This window comes from Mesoplodon bidens (genome assembly GCF_964165515.1).
Source record: "Mesoplodon bidens genome assembly, chromosome: 8".
Lineage (NCBI taxonomy): Eukaryota > Metazoa > Chordata > Mammalia > Artiodactyla > Ziphiidae > Mesoplodon > Mesoplodon bidens.
Window position 1 is genome coordinate 98316643 of NC_138165.1, and position 22984 is coordinate 98339626.

At 40.5% G+C, this 22984-nt stretch overlaps 1 protein-coding gene across 1 annotated transcript in view; it reads right to left on the bottom strand.

Annotated features, from left to right (window-relative positions):
* Window positions 1–16232, bottom strand: part of FARSB (phenylalanyl-tRNA synthetase subunit beta) — a 65496-nt gene extending 49264 nt beyond the window's left edge. Inside the window, exons 1-5 of the mRNA XM_081242461.1 lie at window positions 16124–16232; window positions 9636–9691; window positions 6230–6384; window positions 4208–4277; window positions 3504–3619 (exon numbers count right to left, since the gene is read on the bottom strand). Coding sequence (XP_081098587.1) covers window positions 3504–3619; window positions 4208–4277; window positions 6230–6384; window positions 9636–9691; window positions 16124–16181 — 455 coding nt within the window. The 5' untranslated portion in view covers window positions 16182–16232. The remainder of the gene's footprint in view (window positions 1–3503; window positions 3620–4207; window positions 4278–6229; window positions 6385–9635; window positions 9692–16123) is intronic.
* Between the last annotated feature and the right edge of the window lie 6752 nt (window positions 16233–22984).

The following is a 22984-nucleotide window of genomic DNA, read 5'->3' on the forward strand; positions in this document are numbered from 1 at the left end:
TAACACAACATTGTAAACCAACTATACTGAATAAAACAAATTTAAAAAAAAAGTTTTTTTCATCAAACTCCAAGACAGGTGACTAGAACTTTAATAAATACGGGTAAATTGAACAGAGTTGTTGACAAGCCTAAAGGAAGTGTTACTTTACTCAATGAGTTACATGTTTATATACTAGCATAGGTAGAAATATACATGGTTCAGTAAGTTTAGATAAATTAATAATTGACAAATTCATAGGTAAGAAAGTCCATGTTTTTTTGGACACTAATATTGGTTTCTTAATCCTGAAACAGCACCTCAAAATGTCACTAAATTTCAACTTCAAACCAATCACAAAAAAACAAATTCCAGATTAATCAAAGAGCTATGCATTTTGAAAAACAAAAGGCAAACATACACATACATACATACACATACATACACACACACACACACACACACACACACACACACAACCATAAAAATTATTCAAAGAAAATATAGGAGAACAATGCTTAAAACTGTGGAGCAGAACATCCCTTCTTAAGACACAAAACATAAAAGTCATATAGGAAGACTGACAAACTTGACTATATCCAAACTGTAAACTTTATACAACCAAAAGACCCCAAAAGTCAAAAGACACACTGAGAGCAAAGGTCTGCAACGTAGGTACAGAAAAAGGATTAATATCCCAAATATAAAAAGATATGAAAACAAAAAATAGTCAAAAATCAAGATTTTACCTATTCTACTGGCAGAAATTTTATTAAAGTCTTGCTGTGAAAAAGCAGCAGCTCAAAGAACTGGGCAGAAAATTCTGCTGCTGCCAATTGCAGAGGTCTCATCTAGCCAAATCTTTCGAGACTGAGTCAGGCTAAGTATTCAAGACTCTTTGCCTGCAACAGAAACCACTTCTCAGAGAAAAAGAGCAAAATAAGAGCCTCTTACATAACAAAATATTCTGTATGCAATCAAAAAGCAGTACATATGAAAACAGGGAAACATGACATACTCCACACGAACCAACCCATAAAAACCAATGCTAAGATGACCCAGATTTTCAAATCACCAGATTTTTAAAACGTTACTACTACTACTACTACTACTACTACAAAAAAGCCACGACAAAAAGCGTTCAAGAATTATGTGGGAAATATACACATAATGAACAGACAGGGAAATAACAGCCAAAAAAAAAAAGAAACTTTTTAAAAAGGAACCAAACAGATTCTATAGAGATGAACAATAAAGTAACTGAAGTAAAAAGTTCAATGGACCCTTCCAGCCAAGATGGAGTAACAAAGACTAGATTTACTCTCTTGCCTGATACAATCACAAAAAAGGCAAAACATATAAGACAACAGTTTCCATGGCTGGCACTGGAGATCAGGCTATGAAGGGCAGATGACAGACAGGAAACAGATAAGGCGAGCCCTACGACTGCCCAGCTGACTGCATGGAAGGGTTTCAAGCCACAGGGCAGGAAACGGGGTCTGGCTAGAGCCCAGTGGACTCCCTAAGTTGAAGAGACACAGCTGAGAGTCTAGGGAGATCAAGACGGCCAGAGTTCACTGCATAGTACTGGGGAGGACAGAGCTACTCAGACAGAGAACTCTGATATCTGCAGAGGGGCCCCCTCAAGAATTCAGCTGAGCATTAATCAGTGTGTGCATGTGAGGAAACCAGCCAAGGCCAGGGAAAGAACCAACCAAGGCAACAGTGCTCACACAGACTGAAAACCTCACTCTTCATATGGCAATGGATAAATAGGAACAAAGTCTTGCCTCAGCAGTAAGGACTAACTAGCCCTAGAGAGAACACTGCATGATCAATGAAAACAGAAAAATAGGGGAAAAAAGCAGAGAGAAGTCAATGAAACCAAAAGCTGGTTCTCTGAAAACCGATACACAATGATACACACTGAAGTAACTGATGTGTACACTGATCTCCAGCTACACTGATCAAGGGGAAAAACGAGAGAAGACACAGGAATGAAAGAGGTGATACTGATACAGATACTACAGATATTAAAGGATAATAAGGGAAGATCATAAACAACTTTTATGCCAGTAAATTTTATAATTTAAATGAAATAAATATACCTCTGGAAAAACGCAAATTAGGATTTACTGACTCTGGCACACCAGAGTATTAGGATGTGATTTATTCTCCCCTTAGAAAAAGCTCATGATTTCCAGGAATACTGCATAAAACAGAGCTTACAGTCGAATTAAGGAAATGCCTTCCAATATAGATAAAAATTAGATTCTTCAAATGACCAGAATAGATAACTGGGCTCAAGCACTTCCTAGCTATATCAGTGCTTGTCAGAGATCCTCCATCTTGTCCTATATTCTGAAACTCTATTTAAATTCTTATTGTTTTGCTCAAGAATAACATATCTGCAAGATGACAGATAGATTATTTTTATAAAGGAACTTGGAATAAATGTTATTTCTGAGAAAAAGTTTCTTCTATGATGTATGCAAAAATGTTTCAAGAAAAAGAAACCTCGTGAGCTTAACCACAAGTATTTTAATTTTTTAAATATTTTTCACACCAGAAGAAAACGCCCAAAGTCCCCCCAACCCTGTCTCTAGACCACCCCTTACACAAAAGCCTCTTTTAGTTTCCATAGTTTACCAAGTTGCAACTACTGCAATTATTAAAATATAAAAAAAAAATTTTCCATTTTTACTCAAGATATAAGTAACTGTTAATCATATATTTGACTAGCATGAGATAACTTACGTTTATATATTTTAGTACCAACACAAAAAAAACTTGGTATGTTAGCTAAAGGCTGACATTTCTTATCATCAGTAAATATATATTTTCTATTAGGATTTTTGAAATACTGAAATTAGTTCAAGGACTCCCATTGTTACCTTCCTCGACCTTTAGGGGTTCAGCAATTATTAGGTTTGAAGATCACCACACTAAAGGGGGCTGTGTGGGAAATGATGTGTAGCAATGCCAAAGACAGAATAAGAAAATTCAGTTATGTAAAGGTCTCAAGTTTCACCTGTCAATTTATAATTATATTCACTCAAAAAATGAGATCAAAAAAAAAAAAAAAAAATGAGATCAAGCCAAAAATTTTTGTCTATTTTTAAAACAAGTCATACTTCAAATTACCATGGTTTAATATTTAGTAGTATAATCCACTGTTAATGACTTGAACCAAGAAACAAAAACCAAGAAAACGTCTAGGACTAGGTATTTCTTCTCTATATAGTACTCAAAATATATCTCTTATTTCTCCATGGATACACTGTCTATAAGCAGTAACAAAGAGCTGTTTGGTGAAATTTAAACTTATTTAAATTTAAATTTAGTTAACTTTAAACTCTTGTTACTCCCACATATGATTAATTTAGAAATGCTGTGAAAAAAGTCTACAGTGGAGGAAGAAAGAAAAGAGGGGGGGGAAAGAGGAAGAGGAAAGGGAAGGGGAGGGAAGGAGGAGGGACAGGAAGGAGAGCGGGAGGCAAGGAAGAAAAGATGCAACCACAAACCTGCCAATGTTCTGATGTAACTTCTCCTGAAGTTCAATGAAGCTGTCATATTGGTCTTTGGTAAACTTTATGTTTCGGAGAACTGCTGCAACAGCGTACGGGCGTATTTTAGCTGTCTGAAATTCGTTACATCATTAGAGATGGTAAATATTAAGGCTTTTCTTTGTAATATCATCTTGTAATAGAAAGTTAGCTGTCGCAAATTTTCATTCAAGCAAGTGTATATTCATTCATTCCATCAACAGTAAGATACAGTGGTGACAAGAGACAAAGTCACTGTCCTCATGCAATTTACATTTCAGCAAGAGCTCTGAAAATTTACCGAATTACTGAGAAAAAAATTAACCCTTAAGTAGTTTGCTCGTAGTTAATCTTTCTACCAAAATAGCCTTTCCCCAAAAGATTTTTTCTAAATTTTATTAATACACCACAATTAAAACAATTATATCGCAAATGTATTTTAACCAAACATTTGGATGTTATTTTCCAAAATTATTCAGGGAAAACAAATGCTGTGTTCCCTTTCACTTCTTGGTAAAAAAACGAAATGACAATTTTTAAGAGCCAGAGGCTAAATATACATCCATTTTAGCAAGTGATCAAAGAAAACTACATTTGGCAGAAGGGTCACCTTTGTCCCACCTTATAGAGATATACACAAAAGAGATGTTTTTAAAAGAAAAATAAGAATGGATCCTTATTACCTCTTCTGTGATGATCAATTTCTGGATTTCTCCATTAGGCATTACCCGTTTATACATTGGAGCCTTTACCCTAAAATATTAAAACAAATTTGCTCATTATTAACCAAAACATTCGGTAAACTAATTTATGCTGTGTATAGAAAGTATACAAAATGAACACAACTAGACAATGGGTTAAAGTTACAGCAAATCAAATTTAGGCTGAGTATTAAAAAAAAAAACCCAAACCTAATGAACTTTCTAACATTTCTAGATGTCTAAAAATGGGCTAGGGGCTTCCCTGGTGGCGCAGTGGTTCAGAATCTGCCTGCCAGTGCAGGGGACATGGGTTCATGCCCTGGTCCAGGAGGATCCCAAGTGCCGCGGAGCACCTAAGCCCGTGCGCCACAACTACTGAGCCTGCGCTCTAGAGCCCGTGAGCCACAACTACTGAGCCCACGTGCCTAGAGCCCATGCTCTGTAACAAGAGAAACCACCACGATGAGAAGCCCACGCACCACAACGAAGAGCAGCCCCCGCTCACCACAACTAGAGAAAGCCCACGCGCAGCAACGAAGACCCAGCGCAGCCAAAAATAAATAAATAACATAAAGCTGGTAAAAAAAAAAATAAAATAAAAATGGGCTAGGATGCCTCGTGGTAATGTGTGTCCTATCATTGGAGTCTCGGCAGAGGCTAGAAAACCTTTAAGTAAGCAACTGTATAGGGGGCATTTAAACATCAGCTGAGGGGCTGGATTAAATCACCTTGAAGTTTTATTCCAACCATGAGAGTTTGAGCTTCTAAGAAAAATAGGGCTTATGACAAATACAGATGGCCTGGTCCCATCTGGACCTAATGAATCAGGATATTCAAGGGAAAGGCCTGGTAGACAGTACATTCTGAAGGCACAGTCCAGGTAACTGTTATCATCAGAAGAGGGTGGGAACTACTATTCTAAGTCAGTGCTTTTCAAACCTCAACATGCCTACAGTCAGCTGGGGGATTTGTTAAACCACATATTCTGATTCAATAGGTCTTGGGTAGAGGGTGAAATTCTGCAGTTCTAACAAGTTCCCAGGTGTTACAGATGATGCTGGCCCATGGACCACACTTTGAGTAGCAAAGGTTTTAAGTCACTTTCCTAATTCAGTCTCATCATAAAAATCATACGAGGTGCCTATTAAAAACAGAAATACAAATCAGACAGGTTTGGAAAACACACTGTAAGGGCTTATCCCTGACCCTAAAATATAAACATCTGATTGTCATGCAGAGAACAACTGGGTCAACCCCCAAATTTTAACCACATTAACCAAATGCCTAATTATCATCCTTTCACCAACACCCATCACTCATCCGAAGGCCTCACAGTTCCAGAGTCTAGCCCATCAGCCTGAGGCTCTTACTGTTTCGCGACTGACTAGATAATGAATGAGTAATCAAAACCAAAACTAATTATTTTTGATAGCTTCACTGTTTCACCTCTTTTTCATTTCATACGTTCACCATTTTCTATATGTATTACATGAAGAGTTGGAATAAAATAAAAATATTCTTCATTATATATTAGGAGATTGAAACTAGGAAAGTCAATTAACTTGCCCACAGCCATCATAAGATCTTCAGTTTTCCAGTTAGGAGGCTCCATTCCCAGGCTTCCTCAGAATTCTTAAGAAAAGAGCATATAGTTGTGCCACCTCTACTTTTCTCCCAGCCTTTAACAAACCCAACAAACTATTTACTCCAGTTGGATTACTAAAGAACTCACATGAACCCATTAAAAAGCTTTTTATGATGCCATAAAATCATTAACCACTCCAGCTTTAAAATACGCTCCCAAAATGAAAGGCTATGACTCAATATTCAGGCAAATTTTCAAACGGCTACAATCTAAAGGCTCCAATCATCCCTCGCAGACCTAAAGCTGTGTACCTGTCCAACAAGTTTTTTTCTAGAAACTTAAACAGGGCTGCTGATAATGACAGGCAAAGAAAAAAGAAACCCAACTTAGCCAGGTATTTAATGAACATATTCCCTTACCTTTCTTTGAAGACCTGAAGTCCTCGAACCAATCCTTCCAGACACAGGAGATCATATCTATTGGCAGGGACATCAATTTTGTAGAGAACAACATCAGAGGCCCCCTGTGCCTTTTCATTACCTTGTTCCTTACTTATAATTTCCTTCTCAGATGTCTAAAACAAATGCAAAAATTAAAATAAAACTAAATAAATCCAAATTCTTTTGAAAAAGTAGCCCTATAAAGTAGTAACTGCATTATTCATGTTCTTTCCAGAGCAGCAGAAATCCATCTAAAGCAAGGAGTGGGCCAAATCATGCCTGCCACCTATTTTTGTAAATAAAGTGTTACTGAAACATAGCCAAGCCTATTCATTTACATTTTACCTATTGTTATTTACAAACTGCAACAGCTGAATTGTGACAGAGACTATACAGCCTTCAAAAGCTTGCTATCTGGCAGAAAAAGTTTGCCCATCCCTGATCTAAAAGAAAATGAAAACACCAAAAAGAACATAGGGCAACAACAACAAAAGTGTCAATGAGACAAAGTAAAGAGAATTCACCAAATAAAAGCTATGGTGGGAATTCCCTGGAGGTCCAGTGGTTAGGACTCTGCGTTTTCACTGCCGAGGGCCTGGGTTCGATCCCTGGTGGGGAAACTAAGATCCCACAAGCCACAGCTCGTGGCCAAACCAAATAAAGAAAAAAAAATTAAAAGATATGCAACTTTTTATAAGATAATGACTCTAAAAAGCTAAATCCTATGGGCACCCAAGCCTACAAGCAACAGGAGAATGAGAGTAATACTATAAAAACAAGCAAAAACATTTGAAGAGGGGACCTCCCTGGTGGCCCAGTGGCTAAGACTCCATGCTCCCAATGCAGGGGGCCCGGGTTTGATCCCTGTGCAGGGAACTAGATCCCTCATGTCACAACTAAAGATTCCACATGCCACAACTAAGACCATCAGCGCAGCCAAATAAATAAATGACTAATAAAAAAAAAAGAAACATTTGAAGAGATCATCAGAAGCTGTGGTGTAAATTAGAAGGGCTTATAGGTATGATGGGAAGCAATCTAATGACAGTAAAAGGTACAGAGCAGCAAGAATGAAAGCAAACAAGAGGAAAAAGAGAGAAAAATACCACTAGAATGATTTTTAATGCAGTAGCAAAAAGCTTAGACTATCTCAATAACCACACTACAGAGATTTTCTTAAAAACAACCATTGCCAAGAAGTTAAATTCTGTTCTCCATGTTTACTACAGCAGGGAACTGTACGTATACTGAAGAAATTTTCAATCAAAATGCTTAAAAGCCATATTCCAACAGTTAATGTTACCCACTAATTATCTGGAATCCCCACTTAACTGGAACTCCTATTTTTCCCACCAATAACCTGCTAAAATAACTGACAAATTCCTATCAAAATATGTGATGATTTTTGTTTTACATGATGCTCTCCCTCTCCCACTGCCAAAATATGAATGCAAATTATTGCCCAAAGAATTATAGTCTACACTTGCACAGCATGCAGAAGAATTCACTTCCTGTCAATCAGCACTACGTGCCCGAGCCACACCTGAGGAATCACAGAGTCCATGTGATGCTGGACTGCACAGGGATCACAGTGCTCACTGACTATGGGCTCCAAGGAACAACACCTCCACTGGCCATCTCAAACTCAGGAGGCAAAGTTTTTAAATTAGGGTAAAATTAATAATAAAAAAAGAAGAGGACGAAGAGGAGGGAGCAGGAGAGGAGAAAAGAAATGGGGGGATGGGGGAAGAGGTAGGAGGAGAAATCAGAATTTAAGCAGAGTTCAATTAAAGGGGTCAATAAAATTGCTAACATTTTAGTGAAGAAAGATAAGTCACCTCATGCGGGTGCTGGATTTCGGGGGGGGGGGACCCATATAAAGAAGGGAAGAAAATGTGGTTAACTTGAGAAAAGAAGGCATCCAAACAAAAAAATGGCCTAATTCCTTTGCAAAAAAGACACAGCTGCCTAAGCCTTCTTCCACTTTCAGGATCTCAGTTCATACAAAGATCATATGTGGGGCTTCCCTGGCGGCGCAGTGGTTGAGAGTCCGCCTGCCGATGCAGGGGACACGGGTTCGTGCCCCAGTCCGGGAAGATCCCACATGCCGCGGAGCGCCTGGGCCCGTGAGCCATGGCCGCTGAGCCTGTGCGTCCAGAGCCTGTGCTCCGCAACGGGAGAGGCCACAGCAGTGAGAGGCCCGCGTACAGCAAAAAAAAAAAAAAAAAAAAGATCATATGTGAAGACCGGGTTTGTCAATGCTAACAAAAATGTTATGCCAATCGATGACCACAGAAATTTCAGAGCCAGAGGGATCTATAGGGATCATACAATGCAAACCTCTTATTTCACAGATGAAAAGGAGGCCCAGAGAGGCAATGTAATTGTCCATGGTTCCACAGCTAGTAAATGTGGGAGTTCGAACTATTACTCCATTTTTCTGATATCCAGTCCAATGCTCTGAGATATCACAGAGCCTCAAGCATAATTTTGAGTTCTAATAAAAATAACAATTTAATACAAACTACAGAGATCTCAGCTGACTTCTTAAGCATATGGATGCTCATTAATATAAAAAAACTTTCTGCAACATTAGTTAAGAAGCAACAGGAAAAACAAGGCAGAACAATATAGGTTTTTGTCAGTCTGAGGGTTTTTTTAACCTTATTGTGTTATAAAACACAGAACAGATCAAGAAGGCTTGGGGTAAAAAATAATACTAATTACCAGAGACATATTAAATTATCTTTTTAGTTACAAGTACAGTGTCTCTAGTACATTATCATTATTAATAATATATTTGGTAAATAAAGCTATTTTTTCAACATTTTAATCATTATATAATCAAAAGACCAGGAAAATGTTTCAAAATCATTTTTACAAGCAATTCTTCAAAAAGTAGCAGATCATTTTACAAGATGAATGTACAGAGCAATAAATGAAGAATGAATTAACGCTGGTTAAATAGGCACAGGGGAAGGTGGGGTGGGACGCAGAGCAAGTGAAGGAGGGGGAGCCAGAGGCCAAGGAGACAGCAATTCCGGCTGAAGCAAAGTTCCCACTGCTCAAGGACCCCTTCCATCTGGTTATCTGCAAATGGCACCTCACTGCCCGGGAGACTGCTTTCATTCTGGGGTTACCTGAGAGGGTCTATCCACCTCCACAGCACTAGCCTGATGACTTGAGGGTACTGCATCAGAATAAGGCATGAACCTCTTTGGAGATTTTACACAAAGTAACACTCTTAGAACCAGAGCTTAGCCCCTTAACACAGAAAGCACCACGGCCCACAAATGTTCCATCTTGATCTAACCGTAAGGTAACAAAGATAAAATATAATGAACTTATACACAGAATATTAGAGAAATAAATATCCAATACATACAATTTCATCAAGTTCCAGACCAAATTCAAAACACAGTTCATCAAATTCTTCGTCAGCTAGAAAAAAAAAAAGAGATTGCTAATTTTAATCTGTTCAGTACAAATGAAAATAGCATATAAACTGCACTTTTTAATCATCTTATACCAAGCATACTAAATATCAGGCATCAGATATCTCCATTTAAAAACAAAAAAAGCTTGACCAAAAAACACTTTTTAAGAAAACCAAAACTATTTTAAAAAGGGCTGATTCATGTACTATCAGCTACAGAATTAGGTTACCTGCACTAGGGAGTTTACACTTACTTGGAAGAAAAAAACTTGCTAAGCAGGGGTCCAATGTAAAGTAGGCTCCAAACCACAGATCCAACATAAAGGAATAATGTCATATAAATCCTATCATTTAAAATTCTCTGAGGTGGCCTGACAGTTGGCTTTGGAGCCAGATCAATCCAAGTTCGAATTCTGACTGTTCCACTTAACAGTTGAGAGCTTGGCACTTCATGTAAACTTTCTGATTCCTATGCCTCATCCATAAAGTAGCATTTTACAGCCACTTATTTGTAGCATGCAACTGTTGGAAAGACTTAAGTGAGTTCATGCAGATAATGGGCCTGGCATAGTGCCCTGAAACATAGTAGGTCTGCAATAATTAATAGTTCTCTTCCTTACTTTTAAGTTATACCCTACTGTGCTTTGCCACCTGATACAGCATTGTCAGGGTTTCCTTGTTACCAAAAACTGAACACAAACCATCATTACTAGTATATTCTAGTAAGAAGCTGATCTTAAGATTCCTGTTCCTGACATTGAACTTCAATTTAACAAACGTTTATTGAGCACCTACTATGTGTCGGCACTGTACTAGGTGCCAGGGCTACAGAGATAAATAAAATACAATTCTTGCCTTAACTACGCCCTACTCTAGTAAACCAGATGTGTAAATACAGTTATGGTAAGTGCAAGGTACCGAGTTGGCACAAAGGAAGCAATCAACTCCACTGAGAGTCAGTGAAGGCTTCACAGAAAGGATGAATTCCTTAGGCAGGGACTGTGGGGAATGAGACAACTGCATGGCAAATTTGGGACGTTCCATATGAATGAAGCGTGAGGTCCATGTCAGGAAGAGATATGATGAAAAAAGAAGAAAGAAGTCAGCTCAAGATGCCAAGGGATTTGCCCTCTGTCCTGCCTGAGGCAACGGGGAGTTACAATAAAGGATTTCCAGCTGGATAATAGCATGATTAGACCTGCATTTTAAAGAATGGTGGTGGACAAACTGGAGCAGAGAATCTACTGCCACAGACAAGCGAGACAGTGAGGACTTGGTTAAAGCAGCCAGCAGTGAGACTGAGGGAGAAGGAAGAATGTGCGAAACGTCAGGGGCAGAATCTGTAAGGCTCAAGGACTGACTGGGAGGTGGGAACAGTGAGTGAGCAGGAGGCGTGTGCAATGGCTCCCAGGTCCCTGGTGTGGGTGAATGGGTATCATTAGGGCAGGAAATAACAGAGGCCCCCATGACCCCTGCCTCCTGGTACTCACACCGTTCACGTCTCCAACAACCACATGAGTGCGCTGGGAAGCAAACTCCAGCCCAACCAAGCCTTGAGATGACTGCAGGCCCAGCTGACATGACAGGTTGACCGCAACCTGGCGGAAGACCCAGAGCCAGATCACCCAGCTATGCCACTCCTCCCTCAACTCCTCTCTCAGAAACTGTGTGAAATGATAAAGGCTTGTTGTTTTACACTCCTAAGTACTGGAGTAATTTGTTATGTAGCAACAGATAACTAACACAGACTTCAGTCCCTGGACAGAGAGCGCTGCCATAACAAAACACGGGAAAACATGGGGAAGGCTTTGAATCAGGAGGTGGGCCCTGAGAGTGTCAATGGAAACCTAAAGTGCCTTGACAAAGCTGTTAACAGAAGCCTCAATCTCTGATAAGGATGCAGGTGAGGATATGAAGGAAAGTGAGGAAGTGTTATTGGAAACTGACAGAAGGGGTCTCCTTTTTTATGTAGAGTCAAAGTTTAGCGACACTGTTGCCTACACATACGGGGACTGGAGAAAAGGTACCTGCTCGACCGGGTGACTTAACTAACCTTTCCAACCAGTGCTGAAGGTGTCGCCTGGTTTAGACTGTGAGAGAAGAGATGAACTAAAGGAAAGACTATTAAACAAAAAGGAGCCAGGACCTAATGGTTTTAAAAATCCTCAGCCTCCCCAGATGTTAAAAAAAAAAAAAAAAAAAAAGCTAAGAAATGGTTCTGAAGAACCTAGGGGCAAGACAGGAATAAAGACACAGAGGCAGAGAACGGACTTGAGGACACGGGGAGGGGGAAGGGTAAGCTGGGATGAACTGAATGAGTGGCATGGACATATATACACTACCAAATGTAAAATAGACAGCTAGTGGGAAGCAGCCGCATAGCACAGGGAGATCAGCTCAGCTCTTTGTGATCACCTAGAGGGGTGGGATAGGGAGGCTGGGAGGGAGACACAAGAGGGAGGGGATATGGGGATGTATGTATATGTATAGCTGATTCACTTTATTATACAGCAGAAACTAACACACCATTGTAAAGCAATTATACTCCAATAAAGATGTTTAAAAAAATGACTTCTGATCAAAGAGCAAATCCAGAGTATTTCCAGGGAAACGTGGTCGAAAGATGAATCAAGGACATGATTGTAAAATCTTAAGACGCAGTAAAAATCAAAGGCACTATTCATTCAGACAAAAGGCACTACACATAAAGAAAATAAAGGTGTGTCTCACAAATTTATTCAGTCACACAACTGAGCTTAAATAAGAGCACTGTATCAGCAAAAGCCCAAGGTACAAAACAGCTTATTTCAGACATCTGTGGGTGGTGTGTCTTTTGACTATTGAAGTGGAAACCAGCAAAACTGACCAAAGACCCACAAAGTTTAACAACAACAACAAAAAAAGCAGAAACATGGCAAGCTGGAGCTGAAAGGGACAGAGACGGGACAAAATGAAGTCTTTGAGCCCCCAAAATTCTATTAGTGGGAAGTAGACCAAGAAAACTAATCAGCTGTAAAGCACGTGCTTTCTTTCACCAAAAAATAAAATAACGAGGATCACCCCAAGTGTGGAACCAAGAGCCTAGAAAGTAGGGCAGAACCATGGACACTGATACCAGGCCTTGAGATCTGATCAAGAACATGCAACATTTGCCAGCTCAGTTTCAGAACTGCCATGGGCTAATAACTCCTTTGTGTCTCCCATTTTCCCCATTTGAAGAAGAATGTCCTATGCCTGTCCTACCACTGTACGTTAGGTGCAGGTGGGGCAGATAAACTGTCTCTTTAGTCTCTCAGGCCAAGAGTAATTCTACTCAAGCAGCTGTACTTAAGGAACTGCACCCGAAGAGCCTCATCCACAACTGGACCGGATTTAGCTGATGAGACTCTGGATTCTGAGCTGCTTCTGTAATGGGATGACACTTCCGGGGGCCTTGGGAGGGCGTGTATGTGGCATGTGGGAGGAACATGAATCACTGGGGGCCAGAGGGCAGACTGCAGTAGTCAGCCCCCAAGATGGCCTCCAAGAACACCTGCCTCCTGGTATTCACACCCTTTGTAGTCTCCACCCACACGGTGCCAGAATTGGTCCATGTGACCTAGAGAATATGACAAGGGGTGGTGTATCCCTTACAAGATGTTAGTAAAAAACTGTGGCTTCTATCTTGAGCACTCTCTCAACTACCTGCTCTCTTGGACCTCCCACTCTGGGACAAACAAGCCACCATGTTGCAAACAGTCCTATGGAGAGGTCCAGGTGGGAGGCACTGAAATCTCTGACCAAAAATCAGCAAGGAACTTAAGTCTGCCAACAAGCACTTGAGTGAACTTGGAATTGGACTCTCCAGCCCCAGTTAGGCCTTGAGATGACTAGAGTCCTGACACTTTTACTACAACCAGGTGAGTCAGAACCACCCAGCTAAGCCACTTCCCAATCCTTGAGCCTCAGAAACATATAACAAATGACTGTTGTTTTAAGCTGCTAAATTTGGGGGTAATTAATTATGCAGTAATAGATAACTAAATGGTTACTTACCAAACTGTGCAGAATCATTAAAATACACTGAATCCTCAACTGAGTCCTAATTATCATACAATTTGTTTTATTCCTTTCAGCTGTATTTCATGCACTTAGACTGACGAATCAACAATGAAATCATGATTAATGATTCCCTCTAACAAAATGACACACCTGAGTAACTACATCTTCAAGGTTCATGATATACACAGATGGCTCTGGCCGCATTGCCAGCAATTACACCAAGGCAGAACAGGGCCAGAATTGAAGTACAGTGAAAACAAACCAGTTAACAAAAAAACGAGTGGCAAGAGGAAAACACCTGAGCAGAACGGCAATTAAAAAAGGTAGACTAAGGAGACAAAACTGCCCCAGAGGAGCAAAATGAACAGAATAAAAGCAGCCTGAAAAATATCCTTTGCTTATCCTTGATAAGCAAATAAGTGGTGAAAGGCAATTACTGATGAAACAATGGAATTTAGGACAGACAAAAAGAAAGCCCTACAGGGACTGAAAAAAAAAAGAGGGAATGGGGATAGAAAAGAGTGAATGAGACACTACCTGAAAACAAGAAAAAAAAAGAGGAAGACAGAAAAGGGGGGAGGGGGCAAGAAACAAGGTGATCCACACTGCTTGCAAAGGAGATGCTTTGCCAAACATGTTTCCAACTTTGACCTCAACCTAATTTACATTTAAAAGATTTCAAGAAAGAACATGTGAAATATAAACTAATGATAAGTATTATTTCTGACCCATCTGAAGTACACCTCAACATCAATCTTCCTGACTGAAATTTTAATGAGTCAGCAGTCCACAGATATTTATGGATAATCAAGCTTACCTGATCTCTCTCAATATGGAAAAGGGGAGGAGGCATCTAGAGAATATATTAAAACATCAGATGACAGTAAACAGGTTATAAATCATCATTTTTTAAAACCTGACTTATTTCTTACTTTCCCAGATATGGATACACAGGTGGGAACTGATCATAGATGTACTGAACAAATTTTTGCTACACACCATCTTGTGTAATTCAGGTATATCATACACAATTAGTGAGAATATGGTTTAGAAGGATGGATAAAAAATATAAAATAGTATGAAATAAAAAGTATAGGGAATTAGAGCCCTGTTTAGAGGACAAGAGCATTACCTCTATTTTCAGGGACTTAGGGCAGAACCCTAGAGAGAATAACACTTTAAGAATACAACTGACCCTTGAACAAGGCAGGGATGAGGGGTTCCCAGCCCTCCACCAAGTCCAAAATCTCTGTAACTTACAGTTGGCCCTCCTGGGTTCCACATGGGCGGATTCAACAACCATGGATTATGTAGTACGTTAGTATTTACTGTTGAAAATAATTCCTTCTATAAATGGACCCACCCAGTTCAAACCTGGATTGTTCAAGGGTCAACTGCACATAGTACCTAAAAATGCACCTTAAGAAACGTTTTAAAAAGCTAATTTTATTTTCACAGCAATATCTTACTGTAGGAAGCAGTATCTGTTAAACCGACTAGGCCTTTGTTATATTGAGCCCTAAAACCAAAAACAGCTCTCACAAACCAATTATCACTGCTATCACACAAGCTGATGATATGGGACATGGCAGATATCACTTCAACTGCTACATGTATAGGGCAACTGATAATCGTACTTAATGCTTCTCCCTTTTTTTTAATGATAGTGTTTTTAAAACTGAAGAGATGAAGCGTAGCCTGAAGACTAAACCCACCAAGTAAAGACTCCTTGTCACTCTGGGCTCAGCCCACGTTACCACCCTATCTAATGCTGTTCTTAGCACAATATCTTTTTTGTTTCCCTGCTAGCACTTAACATTATCCGAAATCATCTTATTAACATGCTGGTTTTATTATCTGCCTGCTTCATCAGAATGTGAACGTGGACCTTATGTGCCCTGTGCACCGCTGTATTCCCGAAGTACTTAGAACAGTGCCTGGCACATAACAGGCGCTCAGTAAACATGAATAAAAGTAAAACTAGGAAAGAAGGCCGCCCTCACCCCCCCACACACACACCCTGTTGCTCACAAATGGAGTTCCCACAGCGCTCTTCTGATTGCACTTAATGAACTACACTCGGGAGGCAACCCGGAGCTTCATTCCTACTCTATCCCCTGGCATCAGACACGCAGCAGGCGCTCGATATCGCTGAATGAATGACACAGTGAGCCCATCACGTGCGGGTGATGCAATGGCACCCGCGGAGACACCGGTTCCCAGAGGCTACATCGGCCCAGCAGGGCCGCCGGGGACTTTATGCCGTCTCTATCTAGAACTCGAACGCCCAAGGCCAAAACCGCGCGGCAGCATGAACGTTGCCACGATGCCCTTTTGCAGGGGGTCCCAGCCTCTGAGGAGAGGCGCAGAGCCCAGGCTGTGGGACAGGCACTCACTGTAGGTCCGGCCCAGAGCTCGGAAGAGCAAATCACGCTTCAGGCTGACAGTCGGCATGGCGAGTCCGGTCCACTGCGCCTGCGCGGCGTGCTGGCCTGGGCGCGGCGAGCTGGCCGGGGCTTGGCGACCGCGGTGTGTAGGACCCGGCCCCTTTCGTCGGGCTGTCTTGAATATCGCCAGTCTTCTTCCAAAAGCTCCGCCTCTCTTTTCTCAACTGAAAGCAGGTAAATTGCCACCACTAACCTCAGTAAATCTAGCTTCGTTGGGTGAATAAACTATAGGCTGAAAAAGGAGACAGAATTGGATAAAATGGGCTAGGATTTGATGGGCAATAAAATGAACAGCCCGCGAAAGCCCTCACGCCTCCAACACACTACGGACGGAGGACGCCAAGCTACGGGGGCGCAGTGAGGGGGCGAGTGCGTAAGGGGGCGGGACCTCGTGGTGGAGAATCAATCCTCCTGGGAGGGGGTGAGAGCGTGAGTAGGCGGGGTCTGAGGCGGCCCCGATAGAAGGATGTGCAAAACCAAGTAGTGGGAGCGAGAGAAACTGTTAGTAGATCTGCTTTTATCTCATTCCTTGATCTCCTACACCCTGCTACGTGTTAAAACTGTGCTTTTTTGAACCTTACAGCAGCCCTATTAGGGAGGCTTGCTTAGAAACGACTTTTTTAAAAGAGCAAAGAGACTGACATTTACTCGTCTTTCTGTACTGGCAGATGCTGGGCTCAATCCTCTGCCAGCCTTAGCAGATCTCCTTCTAACAACCCTCAGTGTAATAGGCACAATAACAACCCACAAATATATCAAGCCCTAATCCCCAGAACCTGTAAATGTTACCTTAAATGGAAACAGTCTTTTCAGATTAAGTTAAAGATTTCCAGATGAAACGACTCTTCTGGATTATCAAAATGGGCCACTAATATGTATAAAATGGATAACTAATAAGAACCTGCTGTATAAAATAAATAAAATTCAAAAAAATAAAATAAATAAAATTCAAAAAAAATAAAACCACCAATTAAAAAATGGAGGGCCCTAAATGCAATCACATGTATCTTTATAAGAGGAAGTTAGAGGGAGATTTGAGAAAAACAGAAGAGGGGAGGCAGTGTAACCACTGGAGCAGAGATTGGAGTGATGCAGCCACAAACCAGGGAATGCCAGCAACCACCAGAAACTGCAGAGGCAAGGAAGGATTCTCTCCTAGCCTTCTGGAGCAGCCCTGTCATGTCTCTGGACACATTGACTTGAGCTCAGTGAAACTGATTTTGGACTTCTGACCCCCGGAGCTGTGAGAGAATAAATTTCTTTGTTTTAAGCCACCAAGTTTGTAGAAATGTTACAGCAGCCATGGGGAACTAATACACCAGGGTAGGTGCTACCATTATTCTCATTTTACAAATGGTAAAACTGAGGCCCACTCTGAGTCACCCAACTCAGAAGGCAGAGCTGACACAGTTCCACGAGGGAGCATTGCCCTTATCCTCTCTATACTGTACAGTAAGGGCCCCAAGGCCATTCAGGTGAGGGGACATAAACTGGGAGGGATTTAGGTCTCTCTGACTGCCATTCAAGCAGTTTTTTACTACATTAACTTCCCTCTATGGCTGCAGGCAATCCATCCCCAGTGAGCAATATAATAGATTGGCAGAGGCCACATCAATGGCAAATACCTCCAATGCCAAATAAAATTCTCTGCTCTCAAACTGGTACTCAGTGAAAAATGAATCAATGAATAAAGGACTTCCTGAATTATTGCATGCTGACCTTCTCTCCTTTGGGCACCCCAAGATGTTCTGTGGCCTTTAACCTCAGTTTCCTTACCTGTAAAGTAGAGATGATAATAATGTACATCTTAGAGAATTATTGTAAGGATTAGAAATAATACTCATAAATGACAATCATAGTTCTTGTGTCTTAAGTCCTGGAAATTGGGCATTGTCATTATTGTTATCTTCCTAGTCAGTTTCTTGCTATTCTCAGACTACCCAGAGGCATTCTGTTCCCATCTCCCAAATGCCACAACTCACCCATCCTGCTTTTTATCCTTGCACACGCACAGGTACCCTGTGCCTTCTCTATGACTAGCTAAACTGTTAGGATAATCTAATGGAAAAGGGAAAACTAGGCCACAGGTACTCATCACAAATGGCATTGGCTGACAGATAAGGAAGATATTTGGAAAATGTTGAAACAGTATATCACAAAATGTAGATATGTGCTTCTCTTGTCTAATTTTAGAGCCAGCCTGAGAGCAGGAATGAGATGGCAGAATTTCCTAGAACTGAAAGACGGGCTGGCCAATAAACATGAAAAAAGCTCTCCATACATTAGAAATTAGGAAGATGCCAATTAAAATTATAATGAAATACATTTTTATACGCACCAGATTGGTAAAAATGTGCAAGTCTGACAAAACCAGATGTTGGCAAGAATGTGGGAGTATAAATTGATACAACCAATTTGGAAAATTATAGCCTTACCTACCTAGAAAGGCAGAGCGTGTGTGTACCGTACTACCCAGCAATTAGGAACCCAGGAATATTCCCAGAGAAACTCTTACCCCTGTGCACTGGAAGACCAAATAAGAATGTTCTGTTACATTGTTCATTATAACAAAAAAAGTGGAAACCTCCCAATGTCTATCAATATTAAAACAGGAAAACAATTATAAATTCATACAGTGAAGCACCATACAGCTATGAGAATGCATGAACTACAGCTACATGTATAAACTTGGACAAAAAAATAAATAAACCACAAAAGCATATATACAGTATGGTGTGATTTACATAAAAATGAAAAACAGGATAACCTAAAGAGTATATTATTTAGGCATACATAAATAGATGGTGAAACTAAAGGAAAAGGAATGAGAAACACAAAATCTGAGACTAGTCAGTTCTGAGTGGGATGGAAGGGACGAAGCCTAGGGAGTTGAGATACCCAAAGGGTTTCAAAAATATTGGCAGTGTTCTGCTTTATCTAGTATACCTTTAAGGAAGTTAAGATGAAGTTGAGAAACAAGAGATGAATGTGGCCCTCTTTTTGCGGGGTGAAGGAGACAAACGCTTGGTGGCCTATAGCTGAGTAGAAACACAATCGGAATACTTCACATTAGATTTTGTTTTAAGTTTTTTTTTTTCAGAAGGGGCATTTTTAAGAGTTTTATTTAAATTAGAGTCTAATTTATGATTCTTTTCCTTCATAGATTCTGGGTTTTATGTTATGTTTTAATAGGTCTTTCACCACGCCAAGTTTTTTTTTTTTTAATCACATATACTTCTTACAGGACTTGAATGGATTCTTTTTTTTTCCCTCTCCATTTAAATCTCAGATCATTCTGAAATTTGTTTTGGTTTTGAGAGACAGTGAATTAACCAGCTTTATTTTGTTTTCAAACAGCTCTCTAGTGAGCCCAACAAAATTTATAAAATAAACTTCTTTTTCCCCAGAGATTTGAAATACCTTCTTTAGCACATATTAAATTCCCATATATATTTGGGTATATTGCTGAACTATCTATTCCATTGATAGTACTAAACTATTTTAATTATTATAGCTTTATAATACATTTTAATATTTGAAAGTGTTCAATGCTTTTTTTCAAAAATTTCCTGACTATTCTCTCATGTTACTTTTTCTACATGAGCTTTGAATTCTGTCATGTTCTGAAAAACATTCTTTTGATGTTTTACTAGGAATCAAATGTAATTTATGGGTTAATTTAGGAATTTTTCTATCCAAGATCCGCAGCCTCCATGCAAGTTTTTGAACATGTCAGGCAGTGGTCCACCTTAGATGCAGCAGTTTCCTCTGTTACAGTGTTTTTGCCCCCAGACTCCTGCAGGGCCAGCTTGCTCAGCTCCAACAAGTCTTCCCAGAAAGACCTATCCCTGACTATACTATTCATTATGGTTATTAGATATAAATGTCTCTCCCTGATAAAACATAAATTTCATAGAGCAGAGACTTTTGTGTACTAATATACACCAAGAGCCTTAAACAGTGATTGGCACAGAGCAGACCCTAGATAAATATTTGAAGTTTTCTTTTAATGATAGGAATATCATATATTTATATAATTAATAATATATTATTATATATTATATCTATTGTATCATCTTTTCTTTTTTAAAATAGATACTTCAGTAGAAAAAAATGGGCAAAGAATAGTAACAAACAATTCAACCAATAGAAACAAAAAACAAAAAGTGAGGAGGGGAGGAGAAATGCAAATTAAAACAACAGTGAAAGCAGGGATATTTTCTCCAAGGAGACTGGCAAAGATTAAAGAAATAAATGATCCGCCCTCATGCTGGCAAAGATTTAGAAAGCTGCCACTCTTAGGCACACCTGTCAGGAATATAAACAGTAGCTTGACAATAAGAATCAAACTTTTAGATATGTATACTCTTTGATCCTGAAATTCCACTCTTGGGATTATTTAAGGAAGTAATCAAGGAAGTATTCTTCTGTTTGTAATACAGAAAATTTGGAAACAGCCTAAATGTACAACAATGTGGGACGTGATTAGATAAATTCTGATACCTCCATACAATAGACTACCATGCAAACATTAAAAATGATACTAAAATTTTTAACATGAAAACGTCTACAACATATTACATGAAAATGAGTTACTAAACAATATACTTAAAATGATTTTTTAAATGCATGTATGTATGTGAGTGTGAAAAAAAGTAAAACGGCTAGGATGGTATACACCAAAGTGTTAAGTGGTTATATTTGGGTGGTGAGATAATTTTTGTCATTGTACCTTTTGTATTTTACAGAATTGTAATTAGCAGGATTATTTCTATTGTGAGGAAGAACCAATCGTGTTTGGTTCTTCTCCTTGCCTCATCAAACATTGGTAGACAACCTCACTCTTTCATCACCACATAGGTTGTGTAGATCTGTGGGATCATGTTTGCTTTTGTCTGTAAAACATGTAACGTAACACAGAGAAAGTTTCTGAAATGATTGGGCCACTTTCCTGTAATGCTTGTGGGTTAGGCAACAGTTGAGAAAGAGATGTTGTCAGATCTGAAATTCTTCCTACATAGATCCTGAAAATACAATGTTGTGTTTGATGACATCTCACACTAGAGCAGCAGAGAGTGGCAGCCTGGTCCATCAACAGATGAATGGATAAAGAAGATGTGAGATACACACACACACACACACACACACACACACACACACACAATGGAATACTACTCATCCATTAAAACAATGAAATTTTGCCATTTTCAACAACACAGATGAACTTGGAAGGTATTATGCTGTCAGACAAAGACTGTATATCACTTATATGTGGGATCTAAAAACTAAAACAAGTGGGTAGACCTTCAAAATGGCGAAGGAGTAAGACGTGTAGATCACCTTCCTCCCCACAGATACATCAGAAATACATCTACATGTGGAACAACTCCTACAGAAGATTCCCGCACAGAGGATCGGTGTCAACGGGCACTCACCAGCCCGAGAGGCTTGTCTGCTCCCCCGCCGGGGCGGGCGGGGCTGGAGCTGAGGCTCGGGCTTCGGTGAGCACAGGAAGAGGACTGGGGTTGGTGTCGTGAACACAGCCTGCAGGGGGTTAGTGCGTCACGGCTAGCCTGGAGGGAGTCCGGGAAAGGTCTAGAGCTGCCGAAGAGGCAAGAAACGATTGTTTCGCGGTGTGCAAGGAGAGGGGATTCAGAGCACCGCCTAAACGAGCTCCAGAGACAGGCTCGAGTCGCGGCTGTCAACGTGGACCCCAGAGACGGGCATGAGACACTAAGGCTGCTGCTGCCGCCACCAAGAAGCCTGTGTGCAAGCACAGGTCACTCTCCACACCCCTCTTTCGGGGAGCCTGTGCAGCCCGCCACTGCCAGGGTCCCGTGATCCAGGAACAACTTCCCCGGGAGAACGCATGGCGCGCCTCGGGCTGGTGCAACGTCCCGCAGGCCTCTGCCGCCACAGGCTCGCCCTGCATCCATGCCCCTCCCTCCCCCCAGCCTGAGTGAGCCAGAGCCCCGAAGCAGCTGCTCCTTTACCCTGTCCTGTCTGAGCAAAGAATAGACGCCCTCAGGCAACCTACACGCGGAGGCGGGGCCAAATCCAAAGCTGAGCCCCCGGAGCTGTGTGAACAAAGAAGAGAAAGGGAAATTTCTCCCAGTGGCCTCAGGAGCAGCGGATTAAATCTCCACAATCAACTTCATGTAACCAGCATCTCTGGAATACCTGAATAGACAACAAAGCATCCCAGAATTGAGGAGGTGGACTTTGGGAGCAAAGGTATATTATTTTTTTTCTTTTTCTCTTTTTGTGAGTGTGTATGTGTATGCTTCTTTGTGTGATTTTGTCTGTATAGCTTTGCTTTTACCATTTGTCCTAGGGTCCTGTCTGTCCGTTTTTTGTTTTGTTGGTTTTTTGTTTGTTTGTTTTTTGGTGGGGTTTTTTTGTATAGTTTTTAGCACTTGTTATCATAGGCGGATTTGTTTGTTTCTTGGTTTGTTTGCTCTCTTCTTTCTTCTTTTTAAATTACTTTTCAATTTTTAAAATTTTTATTACTTATTTTTTATTTTAATAACTTTATTTCATACTATTTTATTTTATTATTTTTTTTTCTCCCTTTTCTTCTGAGCCGTGTGGCTGACAGGGTCTTGGTGCTCCAGTCGGGTGTCAGGCCTGTGCCTCTGAGGTGGGAGAACCCAGTTCAGGACATTGGTCCACCAGAGACCTCCCAGCTCCACGTAATATCAAACAGCAAAAGCTCTCGCAGAGATTGCGATCTCAACACTAAGACCCAGCTCCACTCAATGACCAGCAAGCTACAGGGCTGGACCCCCCATGCCAAACAACCAGCAAGAC